Source organism: Aquarana catesbeiana, linkage group LG13 (genome assembly GCF_042186555.1).
Source record: "Aquarana catesbeiana isolate 2022-GZ linkage group LG13, ASM4218655v1, whole genome shotgun sequence".
Classification (NCBI taxonomy): domain Eukaryota; kingdom Metazoa; phylum Chordata; class Amphibia; order Anura; family Ranidae; genus Aquarana; species Aquarana catesbeiana.
This window is the reverse complement of record NC_133336.1, coordinates 237,407,501-237,421,708: the sequence shown is the minus strand read 5'-3', so window position 1 is coordinate 237,421,708 and position 14,208 is coordinate 237,407,501. Positions and strand designations below refer to the sequence as shown.

At 40.9% G+C, this 14,208-nt stretch overlaps 1 protein-coding gene across 2 annotated transcripts in view; it reads right to left on the bottom strand.

Annotated features, from left to right (window-relative positions):
• SEMA6C (semaphorin 6C) overlaps positions 1-14,208 on the bottom strand; it is a 289,590-nt gene that overhangs the window by 14,791 nt on the left and 260,591 nt on the right. The window contains exons 18-19 of one of the 2 annotated variants that reach the window (XM_073609595.1): positions 8,406-8,456; positions 317-466 (exon numbers count right to left, since the gene is read on the bottom strand). In XM_073609595.1, coding sequence (XP_073465696.1) covers positions 317-466; positions 8,406-8,456 — 201 coding nt within the window. The remainder of the gene's footprint in view (positions 1-316; positions 467-8,405; positions 8,457-14,208) is intronic. The other variant, XM_073609596.1, reaches the window with a different exon arrangement.

Genomic DNA, 14,208 nt, shown 5'->3' with positions numbered 1-14,208 from the left:
ATGAATTAGGCAGACAAGTCTAAACACAAACACAATTATCACAGCTAATGAGTTCAGCGCGCTTTCATGCACGGCCCATGCACAGTGGCCCACCAGCCCGCCAGCAGCCAGGGACATCTAATCAGCACACAGAATGGACAAAGCTGTTAAAACTTGCATGAAAGATGGGCAAAAAGGAAAAGATGGAGGGGGGGGGGGAAACAAGGCCCAGCGGGTGTTAGCCAGCGACAGGACTGACCTGCAGCGTCTAGATAATTCGAGTTAATTCAACTACGGAGAGAGCCTAGGACCGCATAAGAAAGAATTCCCCTCTTACCCTGGGTTCTAAGAGTGTGCCAGGCAGAAAGGTGGTAGTAACCGTCTGATGTCACACCTGGCGGGGGGTAGCCGCGCCCGCCTGGGAGAGTCACATCCCCAAGGGAGGCAACATTGGACATGGTGATGTCACCACTGAGCGGGACTTTCCCTGCATTACCAGCGACAAATAAAACATCATGAAACATAGGCAAAAGGCAACAGCATTGACAATTGCGGTATGGTGTGCGATTATCGGGGGGGGGGGGGGGGGAGGAGGAGGAGGGGGAGGGGGTGAAGCAAGTGGGAGGGAAAAGAGGGGAGGGGGGCGTGTTCAGTGTGATAATTACAATACACCATTCACTGTGAGCAGATGCGGATGGAGCTGTATAAACCCAGCGTAAGAGGAGACTAAATCCTAATTCCCTATTTCAGAGTCCAATACACTTTGTATCAACCATGGCGCCATACTCTGCCGTTTGCTATAAAATGTTTATAAAAAACTGTATCAGCCAATCAGATTGCAGCTTTCGGACTCAGGATAGAGGATGGTAAATTATAACAGAGTCCATTAAAATAAAGCGCGGGTCTTAATGAAAATTTATAGTTTCCGATGGCCAAGCTTTTTAAATAACTTATTAAAATATGGAAGATTGAGAAATCCAGCTGATCTTTTTAACCGCGCAATCAAAAAAGGAAAATTGTGGTCGACACCCGTCCCACCATTAGTAATGAGGACAAACCCAAAGTTTAGCTTATTTTTCTTAATTATTATCATAATATTTATTATTATATTCTTATTATTTATCAGTTTATTATTTGCATTATTATTATTATTATTATCATCATAATTATTTTCTAATTGTATTTTTTTAAAATCAATTTATTAATTTATTATTTTTATTACTTTTTTAATTATTATACATTTCTTATTTATTATCAATTTATTACTATTATTATTATCATTTGTATATTCTTTTTTCACTACTTTAAAAAAAAATATATATATATTTTATTTAAAGTGTTTGTAAACGATCACCTTGTAAAACAACTCAATTATTTTAAATAAATTTATTAATTTATTATTTTTATTACTTTTTTAAACATTATTAGTTTCTTATTTATTATCAATTTATTACTATTATTATCATTATTATATTCTTTTTTCGCTACAAAAAAAAAAAAAAATATATCGTAAACAATCACCTTGTAAAACAACCCATTCATTTTAAAATAGAAATGAAAGGCAAAACATTTGTGTATAGATATAAAAAAAACAAAAACAAAAAACATAATAAATATCTTTTTTCCCTTTTTTATATAAGTGATCACATTTCCTATGTTCTCAGCTACATAAGAGCTGGGGGAGGAGAAGCAGCAGTACACTGAGCTTCCCAGTAAAAGGCTGTTGTGCGGTGCGGGGGGGTTGTCAGGACAAGTCTGATCATTGGAGGAGGACCCACCATGTTCCCAACATAGCTAGAGAACTGACCACGCTGTGCTCTTCTGCTTAGCGTGGTCAGTTTTTATTAGGAAAGCAGAGGGACTGGTAGGAGAACCCTTTGTGTGAAATACCTGAAGCAATACAAAGAAAAAAAGGATACTTTTTCATACGAGTACATGGTACAGCAGGCACATTATCGGGAGTATGAAATGTTGTGTTTACATACTCCTTTAATATATTTGTTGTATTATTATTAGTATCTCATTTATTATTATTATTTTCTTATTTATTATCAATTTATTATTTTTATTAATATTATCATCATTATCATATTTATTTTTTCATTACTTTTTTTTTTAGATTTTTTATCAATGTATTATTATTATTAATACTTTTTTTAAATATAATTATATTGTTATTTATTATCAATATATTATTTTTATTATTATTGTCATCTTTATTTTTATCATACATTTTAAGAATGTTTTAAATGATCAATTTGTTATTTTTTATTATTATAATTCCATCTAAATATTGAGAAGCATTTAATATATCACATGCAATCACGCAGAAGCCTCTAAATAAACACTCTGTACTATTTCAGAAATTGTATTAATTTATTCTTTAATTTATTATATTGCTTAAAAAAAAAAAACTATGGACAAATTATAAATACATTTTTTAAAATAGATATATGAGAGATGTTCTATCTGCCGAAAAGTTTGTAATTCTGTTGATCCAGTTCTGAGATCTACCCAACCAGACAGCATAGCTAGAAGGATGATTAGACCTTTCTGAGAAATACATCCTGGTCACTTCCCTGCTGCCTCAGCCTGTGATTGGACAATGAAGGAGCAGCAGCAGACAAATTAGTCATCCCGCTGCTCACTCATCTCTCTCCTGCTGTCTGCAAATTTCCTTGTCAGCACATGGGCGCTGCAGCACACCTGACGTTTCCTCCACCTCTCGCCAGGTCGAGCTCTGCTGTGTGGGGTACATGACAAAAGGTAAGACAAATGTGGCGACTTAAACGGGAGTAAAGCTATAAATCACCTGACTTTCCAATAATTCAGCTTTCAAAAGAACCCGCTGTTTAAATTGCCTCTCATTAAATTAGCAGAGTATTAAAAAATTGTGATTTAAAAAGTTGGGTTCGATGAAATGTTTTATACAACATGTCATTTCCCACTCCATGAATTTATTCCTGATTATTACTAGCATTGTGGATGCTTACATAGTCAGCAATGGAAGCAAAGGGGCAGGCCAGCCGGCGGCGTGTGGGTGAGAATGTTCCTGCAGTAAGCTTGCTTTGCCAGCAGGTGGCAGAATCGGGCTAAATCATTTTTAGTTTTATTAGCATTCAAAATGATGATAAGTCGCTAACCCCTTAAGTGATGGCATGTGCATTCAAAGGGTGTTTCATCTGTAATTCAGGCCCAACAGCTAATTATTCCTTTAAAATGCACGTATGTTAACTGCTTTGCTTCCGATTCTGTTCAGCCAGTCTTGTGATTCAACACACCACATTGAATTCATTGCTCATTGAGCAGACTGAAGAAGTAGGGGCGATATCTGAATTGTAAATGTCATTTTAGCTGACTGTGACATTATTATTATTATAATTAGATAAATGAGTATATTGTATAATAATATGTTATATTATAATTATTATGATTATTGTAACTTTGGCATTGAGCATGTTTATCTCTCTCTCTATATATGTATGTATGTATAGATAGTTAGATTTTTTTAAATATAAAAATATACTAAAAATATATATACAGTATATAATATATATATATTATACAGTATATACTTTTTAACATGATTTATTCTGTAGTATTTAAAAAAATACATAATTAGATAAATGAGTATATTGTAATATGTTATAATATAATTATTATGATTATTGTAATTTTGGCAATGAGCATTTATCTCTCTCTCTCTCTCACACATAAACACACACACACACACACATATATATATATATATATATGTATATATATATATATATATATATATATATATATATATATATATATATATATATATATATATATAAATATGTATGTATGTATAGATAGATTAGATAGATAGATAGATTTTTTAAAATATAAAAATATATTAAAAATATATATACAGTATATATTTGTATTATGCAGTATATACTTTTTAACATGATTTATTCTTTATTCTGAAAATTATATTATAATATGTTATATGATTATTGTAATTTTGGCATTTATCTCTCTCTCTCGCAATAGCTTTTGTTTTATATATAAAAATAATAAGATCTATCTATCTATCTATCTATCTATCTATCTATCTATCTATCTATCTATCTATCTATCTATCTATCTATCTATCTATCTCTATATATATACACATATATATATGTTTATATATTTATATCTATATTTATATATATTTATTCATATATATATATTTATTTATATCTATTGTTCATATATATTTATTCATATATATATATATATATATATATATATATATATATATATATATATATATATATATACGGTATATATATATATATATATATATATATATATATATATATATATTTGTTATTGTAATAACTAAGATTATTGTCAATTTGGAAATATATATATATATATATATATATATATATATATATATATATACATGCACATACTCTATACATATACAGTATATGTATACAAAATATATATATATATATATATATATATATATATATATATATTATTAAAAAATATATAATATATGTATTATACAATATATACTTGTTAACATTATAATGATTATCTAATCATTATCTACATACACACACACATTTTATATGTTTTTTTTGACAGCACACTTAAGATTTGTTTTCTGTGAAAAGTTTAGTTTATTACATATTGATTTTTAAATTTTTTTTTATTTCACACCTACACCTGCATTGTTTTTATTTATTTTTTCTCACAAGTGCTCTAAAATAAGAAAGCGGCATTTTCCGCAGTGTAAACCACTTCTAGGTCGTAGGCGTTGGCGAGCTGTCCGGTTTGGTAAATTTCCTGCGATGCGGCTAACACTTTTCTTTATCCGCGCACACGCCTCGCACGTCACTAAATCTTTCTATCTGACAAACACCTTTCTCTGGAGAGACAAATCCGAGCTTAAATCATGTCGCCTTAAAGACACAAGATGGGGGCCTGCTGTTAAATTAATGATAGACTATCTCTTCTAATCCTCTTCAGCGGCTCAGTCAGTCTACTGTCTCTACACTGGCTTTTTTTTCGTTTTATTTCCGCTGCCTGCTAAAAGCCATCTTCATCCCCAGTTTGGAAAATCCCATCATCCATCGCTGCAAGTTAGGAGAGGCGTTGGTGATTTTCTTATCGGGGAATAAAGTTGTGATGGCCCAATTATGTTTTTTTTCTTTTTTTTCTTGGAACGATTGCTCCATCTGACACGACCCGCTCATTTCTTTAGAGTGTCAATTTATTCAGACAAGCGGAAACGGTCTGATAATGTTAAAGTCTAATTAAGACAAGTAAAATGTCACACAGAAAGACTGGAACGCATTCCTATTAAGCATATCGGAGCGTTAAATACATTAGACATTAGAGGATGTCTCGCTGACCAGCGACCCCCAACGAAATTTCGAATTATTAAAATTTTATAATTTTGTTCCCTACGTTGTGTTAGAGGGAAATTTTTTGTTAGTTTTAGATAGGGTGGGGAAGCGATAGAACTCCTCTGCAATCTTTTTTTGCTGTCTGTTCCCCATAGGGGCACCAAAATTTGAATGGAAGGAGGTTCAAGGGACAACATGTCTTTTAAATGGTCTCCCAACCTCCCCAAGTGGCAGACACTCATCCAAACACTTATCTTCAGCCCCGCTTCTTGACTGTTTGATTTGTGGGAAAAAGTTCTCCTCTCTAAGTCCAGCTCTTACACATGCATGCACACCACTCAGCCCCTTGATTCCCTTGATTCCCATGGCTGAAGCCATATTTCTTTTGATGACTAGGGGCCACCATGGACCATGCTTTATTGTTTTTTGTTTTTTTTTGCCTTCCTCTGGATCAGCTGTGGGTTTAGGATTCTGAATATGGAGGTTGTCAATTTATGTATTCTATTATATACGTGGGACAGACTTTAAGCATGTAGGTTTTTTAGCTCAACCTTACTAGCAATCTCTAAGCCAGAGTCAGATCTTGATGGAGGCTGAAGAGCCAACTGGTGTACATGCACACCACTCAGCCTATTGATTCCCATGGCTGAAGCCATACTTCTTCGGATGGTTAGAGGACGCCATGAACACAGACCGGCCATGGGAATGAATGGGCAGGGCCACACAATAGAGTTTGTCAAAGTTGGACCATGCTTTATAGGGATTTTTTTTGCCTTCCTCTGGATCAAATGTGGGTTTAGGATTCTGTATATGGATGTTTTATTCAATTTATTTCTTTTTTTCTATTGGTTGAACTAGATGGACTTGTGTCTTTCTTCTAACTATGTAACTCTGGGCATGTAGGTAGGTGTTGGCCACTCAGGTGGGAGGATGGAACTTGTCTTTTAAATGTTCCTCCAACCCCCCCCCCCCCCCCCCCCCGAGAGGCAGATGCCCAAATACTAACCTTCTAAGTCCCTACCACTCCTACTGCACATGCATACCAGTTAGCCAATTGATTCCCATGGCTGAAGCCATACTCCTCCGTATGGCTAGGGGTCGCCATGAACACAGGCCGACCATAGGAATGCATGGGCAGATCCACACAGTAAAGAACTCTGCAATAGAATCCTTCAAAACTGGACCATACTTTATTTGTTTGTTTTTTTTAGCCTTCCTCCGAATCAACTGTGAGTTTAGGATTCTGTATATGGAGTTTTTAAATTCATTTTATTTATTTATTTATTTGCTATTAGATGAACTAGATGGACTTGTGTCTTTTTTCAATCTGACCAACTATGTAACTCTGAAGTGGGGCAGACGTTAAGCATGTAGGATCCTTAGCTCGTTCCTTCTAGCAATCTCTAAGCCAGAGGCAGATCTTGATGGAGGCTGAAGAGCCAGTTGGTGTACCTACACGCCACTCAGCCTATTGATTCTAATAGTTTACTCTTCTGGATGGCTAGTGACCACCATGAACACAGATCGGCTATAGGAATGAAATGCCTTCCTCTGGATTAACTCTGGGTTTAGGATTCTGTATATTGAGGTTTTTAATTTATTTATTCTATTTGTTTATTTTTGTCTAGATGGTCTTTTATCTTTGGTCAACCTGACCAACTATGTGACATTAAGATGTAGGGTACTTAACTTATCCTTACTAGCAAACTTTAGGCCATAGAGTTCTTTAAAATTGGACAAGGCCCCATAGGTGTTTTTTTGCCTTCCTCTGGATCAACTGTGGGTATAGAATTTTGTATATGGAGGTTTTCTATATACTGTGTGTGTGTGTGTGTATATATATATATATATATATATATATATATATATATATATATATATGTATATATATATTTATATTTATTTATTTTTTCTGTTGGTTGAACTTCATGGACTTGTATCTTTTTTCAACCTGACCAACTATGTAACTGTGAAGTGGGGCAGACGTTAAGCATGTAGGGGCCACTCAGGGGGAAGGACGGAACATTTAAAGGACAACTTTCCTTTTAAATGTTCTCCCAACCCCCCCTGAGAGACAGACACCCACCCAAATCCTGACCTTCAGCCCCATTCTTGACTGTTCGGTGCTGCATAACCTTTTAGGATGTGGTCTAAAATGGCTAAAGCGATACTCCTCCGGATGGCTGGGGGCCACCATGAACACCGACCGGCCATAGGAATGAATGGGCAGGTCCACACAGTAAAGAACTCTGCAATAGAGGTCTTCAAAGTTGGACCATGCTTTATAAGGTTTTTTTTAGCCTTCCTCTAGATCAACTGTGGGTTTAGGATTCTGTATATAGTTACATATAGTTCGTCTGGTTGAAAAAAGACAAAAGTCCAGTTCAAACAATAGAAAAAAACAAATGGAGGTTTTCAATTTATTTGTTCTATTTATTATTTTTTTTCCTATTGGTTGAACTAGATAGACGTGTGTCTTTTTTCAACCTGACCAACTATGTAACTATGTTACTCTGAAGTAGTGTGGCAGACATTAAGCATGTCGGTTCCTGAGCCCTTTCTCACGAGCAATCTTTAAGCCAGAGGCAGATCTCAATGGAGACTGATGAGCCAGATGGTGAATTCTGATTACTTCATTTTTGGTTTCCACCAAACTGGGGAGCCAGTGGTGTAGGTTTGGGTCTCTTGTGAGCAATAATTCTGTTTGGACACCTTTATTTATTTTATTTTTTTGGCTGCCTGGTGTCTTACGATTGACATATACCACTGTTGGCTGCTTGTCAACGTTGGCTCATGTAAAATTAAACTATATTGGAAGCTCTAGGATTCGCATTATTTGGACAAACACAAGCTTAGACGGATTGCTGATTGTTATCCTATCTGGTGGTTGGCATGCTCTCTCTTTCTCTCTCAACTACAGTGAGGTGGGTTTAAGCCAACTAGATAGCACACAAATGAAGACATAAAGCAGAGACCTTTAGGGGAGCAGAGAATGGGAAGGAGAGGGGTGATTTTTTTTTTTGGTAAGCAAAAATATAGGCAACTTACCGTAAGCGGAGTCTCCATCACCATCAAGACTCCCCGATGCAGTGACAAGATCTGCAAGTGAATATGAAAGAGAAAATAGTCATTGGCACTATATGATACGTTACATACTGCAATATATTGTTATATCCATGCTGCACAAAGGCTTGCCAAAAAAAAAAAAAATATTTCAAGTTATAGGTGGGTCTGTGAGTGACCTAATAAAATATGATTTTCTTTCATCTGCCATGAATATTTGTATTTATTTTACAGCCAAAACTTTATTTTTTTTTTAAGGGGTTAGATCCCCTTTCAGGTTGGTGTTGTTTGAAAATAGAATATACTCAAACAAAGCTTACACAGCCACCACACACAGATTTTTAAGACTGTGGGGGCCGGTCCATTAGGGTCGCGGGGGTGCCTAATCATGGATAATATCAAGGGGTATGAATACTTTTTCAAGGCACTGTACAAAGGTTGAGGGAGGCTGGTTAACTGTATGTCCTTATGGATATGCCACAGGCATACTTCTATTGACAAATATATGTATTTGCAATAACATGAACAATCCAACATCTCATCATAAGTGTTCCACAAAGCAATATATGTTTGATATAGGCAAGAATGCACTGCCTGCAATCAATAAGAAACAAGCAATATAGTCCTCACAAATATAGCTCTCCATCTGAACAGATTGCATAGGCATAGAAGTACTCTCCGTGATCTGTATAAGATAAACAATACAGTCTCACCATGTAATGTCTTCCATATCTACAGTTGCATCGGGTATTCACACTATATGGCACTATATAACTCATTTCATATTGATTGCAGACACAATCTGTTTGCCAGAGAGCCGTATCTGGGAGGACTATAATATTATTCCGTATTGATTGAAGACGATGCTTTCTTGCCTATATTAACATATATTGCTTTGTGGAAAGTAGCACTTAGGAGGATATGTTGGATTTCTCATGCTATTGCAATGTCACATATTTGTCTATATAGGTATGCCTGTGGCATATACGGATTTATATTCTTGGGTTGGACTCTTAACTAGGGATGAGCTTCGTGTTCGAGTCGAACCCATGTTCGACTCGAACATCGGCTGTTCGCCCGTTCGCCGAATTGCGAACGATGTGGGCCGTTCGCGCCAAATTCGTGTGGCGCGTCACGGCCCATAATTCACTGCGGCATGGCAGTGCATTGCTTGCTGATGATTGGCCAAGCATGCATTATGACCCGCATGCTTGGCCAATCACAGCGCCGCCTGAACAAAGAGCCATAATTGGCCAAAGCCAAGGAGGCTTTGGCCAATTATGGCTCAGGGGATTTAGTACACGCCCCACACTATATAAGGCCGCCTGCACGGCGGCCCTGTGTAGTGTGTGTTCCGGCGTTCATTGAGAGAGAGAGAGAGACAGACAGTGTCATTTGATTTGAGTTAGATAGATTAGGCAGAACAGTCAGTCAGTTAGCTGCACTTACAGTGTATTGTGTATATATATATGCATCCCAGGTGTTGCATATATATATATACACTGTATTCAGTTTAGCTAGATCCGTTCCTGTTATCTTCTAGACTATTTACATTTCGTGCAGTGCGTCCTGCTCACAGTGTTCAGCTAGATCCGTTCCTGTTATCTTCCTACTGACAGGCAGGCTTGTCTGGTTGCAGTATATAAAGCTACCTGAAGAAAATTACTGGTGTTCTATCCCAGCTTAGTGCAGCTACAGGCCATTAGTATGTCTGGAAGGCCAAGAAGGAGAGGCAGACAGTCACAAGCCAATAAGAGAGGGCAAGCAGGCTCTGTGTCTAGTGCTGGTCGTGGAGACGGTGCATCCTCATCAGCACGTGGCCATGGGACACGCTGGGCCTTTTTTTCGGCAGCTGGCCGTGTTGAGCCGCAACATGCGGAAGACTTGGTCGAGTGGATGACCAAGCCGTCCTCATACTCCTCATCCTCTCTCACCCATGCCCAGGGTGCTTTGTCTGGCAAAGCAGCGGCCTCTTCCCTCAGCTCAATGTCATCAGTGACTCCTTCCCTAGCTCCACCATGTCCTCATGAGGATTCCCTCGAACTGTTTGACCACAGTGTTGGGTACATGCTCCAGGAGGATGCCCAGCGTTTGGAAGGCTCTGATGATGATACTGAGCTCGATGAAGGCAGTAACATGAGCACGGACAGAGGGGGTGCCCAAGAAGGACAGCAATCTGGCAGTCATGCTCCCCCTGCTGCAGCATACTGCCAGGTTTGCTCCAGTGATGAGGAGGGAGGGGATGATGAGGTCACTGACTCAACGTGGGTGCCTGATAGGAGAGAGGAGGAGGAGGAGGAGGCACATCACCAACGAGGCAGGATGCCCTCCAGGGGCCAGCCTAAGGGCAGCACATTGACTGCATCACACCCCAAAGCTCCACATGTGCAGGGCGCTGCAGTCTCTGCGCGTTATTCAAAAAGTTCTTTGGTGTGGGCCTTTTTTGAGATGAGTGCATCAGATCGCACCGCTGCTATTTGCAACATATGTCTCAAGCGTATCTCACGTGGCCAAAACATCTCCCGCTTGGGTACCACATGCTTGACCAGACATATGTTGACCTGCCATGCAGTTCGTTGGCAAGCGTATCTAAAAGACCCACACCAAAGAACAAAGAGGATCTCTCCTTGCTCCTCATCAGCTGAGATTTCCAACCCCACTAGACCTCCAGTCCTCTCTGAGACCTGCAGTGAGAGGAATGAAGGTGTAGAATTAGGTGTGTCACAGCCAAGTACTTGTGGGCAATCTGCTTTTGGTACACCGACGTCAGATTGTACCAGGCAAATTTCCCTGCCCCAGCTGCTGCACCGCCGAAAGAAGTTTGCTCCCAGCCATCCACATGCCCAGCGGTTGAATGCTAGCTTGGCAAAATTGCTAGCACTTCAACTGCTGCCTTTTCAGTTGGTAGACTCTGCCCCCTTCCGTGAGTTTGTGGAATGTGCGGTTCCTCAGTGGCAGGTACCCAAACGCCACTTTTTCTCACGGAAGGCGATTCCGGCTCTCTACCGGCATGTGGAAGGCAATGTCCATGCCTCGCTGGACAGGGCGGTCAGCGGTAAGGTGCATATTACCGCTGACTCATGGTCCAGCAGGCATGGACAGGGACATTACCTAAGTTTCACGGCACATTGGGTGACTCTGCTGGCAGCTGGGAAGGATGCAGGACAAGGTGCAGTAGTGTTGGAGGTTGTTCCGCCACCACGCCTCCAAAATGCTGATTGTGACACACCTCTCTCCTCCACCCCCTCCTCTTCTTCTTCCTCCATGGCCTCTTTCTCGGAACCAGCGGTGCTCCGTAGTCGTTCAAGGGGCTACGCAAGTACGCAGGCCAAAAGATGCCATGCGGTGCTTGAGCTGGTGTGCTTGGGGGACAGGAGCCACACTGGGGCAGAGGTTCTGTCAGCTCTGCAGGGGCAGGTTCAGAGGTGGTTGACGCCACGCCAACTTAAGGCAGGAATGGTGGTTTGCGACAATGGCACCAACCTCCTCTCTGCCCTCCGACAGGGACAAATGACCCATGTGCCCTGTTTGGCTCACGTCCTTAACTTGGTGGTGCAGCGGTTCTTGGGCAGGTACCCGGGCTTACAGGATGTCCTGAGGCAGGCCAGGAAAGTCTGTGTGCATTTCCGCCGGTCATATAATGCCAGTGCTCGGCTGACGGACCTCCAAAAGGAGTTTAACCTGCCCAAGAACCGCCTAATCTGTGACATGCCCACCAGGTGGAACTCAACGTTGGCCATGCTGCAGCGGCTGCACACGCAGCAGAGGGCCATCAATGAGTACCTGTGCGACTATGGCACCAGGACAGGGTCAGGGGAGCTTGTTTTTTTTTCCCCACGCCAGTGGGCCATGATCAGGGATGCATGCACTGTCCTGTCACCATTCGAGGAGGCCACGAGGATGGTGAGCAGTGACAGTGCATGCATCAGTGACACTGTCCCCCTTGTCCACCTGTTGGAGCACACGCTGCGTGGAATAATGGACAGGGCACTTGAGGCAGAACAGAGGCAGGAAGAGGAGGACTTCCTTAGCTCTCAAGGCCCCCTTTATCCAGACAGTGTTCCTGCGTGCCCGCCGATCACACAGGAAGAGGACGAGGAGGAGGAGGAGGAAGATTGTGTCAGTATGGAGGTGGAGCCTGGCACTCAGCATCAGCAGCAGTCTTTAAGGGATCAGTCCCAAGAAACACATGGACTTGTACGTGGCTGGGAGGAGGTGGCTGCGGACGTTGTCGTCCTTAGTGACCCAGAGGACTCCGGACCAAATGCCTCAGCAAACCTACGCTGCATGGCCTCCCTGATCCTGCAAAGCCTGCGTAAGGATCCTCGTATTCGTGGTATCAAGGAGAAGGACCAATACTGGCTGGCAACCCTCCTTGATCCACGTTACAAGGGTAAGGTTGCGGACCTTATCTTGCCATCGCAGAGGGAGCAGAGGATGAAACATCTTCGGGAGGCCTTGCAGAAAGGTCTGTGCAATGCGTTCCCAGAGACTGGGAGGTTACAAACTCCTGTTTCTGGACAACGTGTTGCTGAGGCTTCGGTCAGTCAAAGAAGGAGCGGTGGAGAAGGTGGCCGTCTGACCGATGCGTTCAGACAATTTTTTGGTCCGCAGCCCCAAGGTATGATCGGTTCCAGCAACCATCGCCAGCGTCTGTTTTACATGGTGCAGGAATACCTAGGGGCAAGATCAGACTTGGACACCTTTCCCACCGAAAATCCTCTGGGTTACTGGGTCTTGAGGATGGATCACTGGCCAGAGCTTGCACAGTATGCAATTGAGCTACTGGCCTGTCCTGCATCCAGCGTTCTTTCGGAACGCACATTCAGTGCTGCTGGAGGCGTGGTAACCGATCACAGGGTGCGTCTGTCCACCGACTCGGTCGATCGGCTGACCTTCATAAAAATGAATGAGTCTTGGATCACCACCAGCTACCAAGCACCTGATGCTGATGTAACCGAATAATTTTTTTTGAAATCTCAGATCCCTTCAAAGACTGCCTATGCTGATGCTGAGTGACTATCCCTGAGTAATTATCCTCTTCCTCCTCAATCATCACGCTGATAGCTTGTAAGAACATTTTTGGTTCTGGGCGCCACCACCAGTGCCTAAGGCACAATTTTTCAGCCCCTGTTTAACAGGGGCGTGTTAATTACAATTTTTGATGTAATACTTTGCAGCAGGGCTCGTTCCTGCATTCCAACTAGAGTGTCTGTGAGGGGTTGCAGTGTTGTGGCACCAGCACCAGTGCCTAAGGCCCAATTTTTCTGCCCCTGTCTAACAGGGGCGTGTAATTACAATTTTTGATGCAATACTTTGCAGCAGGGCTCGTTCCTGCATTCCAACTAGAGTGTCTGTGAGGGGTTGCAGTGTTGTGGCACCAGTGCCTAAGGCCTAATTTTTCTGCCCCTGTCTAACAGGGGTGTGTAATTACAATTTTTGATGCAATACTTTGCAGCAGGGCTCGTTCCTGCGTTCCAACTAGAGTGTCTGTGAGGGGTTGCAGTGTTGTGGCACCAGCACCAGTGCCTAAGGCCCAATTTTTCAGCTCCTGTTCAACAGGGGCATGTAATTACAATTCTTGATCTAATATTTCACAGCAGGGCCCTGTGAGGGCTTACAGTGTTGTGGCCACAGCAACACCTAAGGCCCAAATTTCTGCTGAGTATATAGGGCAGGACCCTACTTTCAAACATCTAACTTACAAACGACTCCTACTTGCAAACGGAAGGAGACAACAGGAAGTGAGATGAAATCTACCCCTAGGAAGGGAAATTCTCTCCTGTAA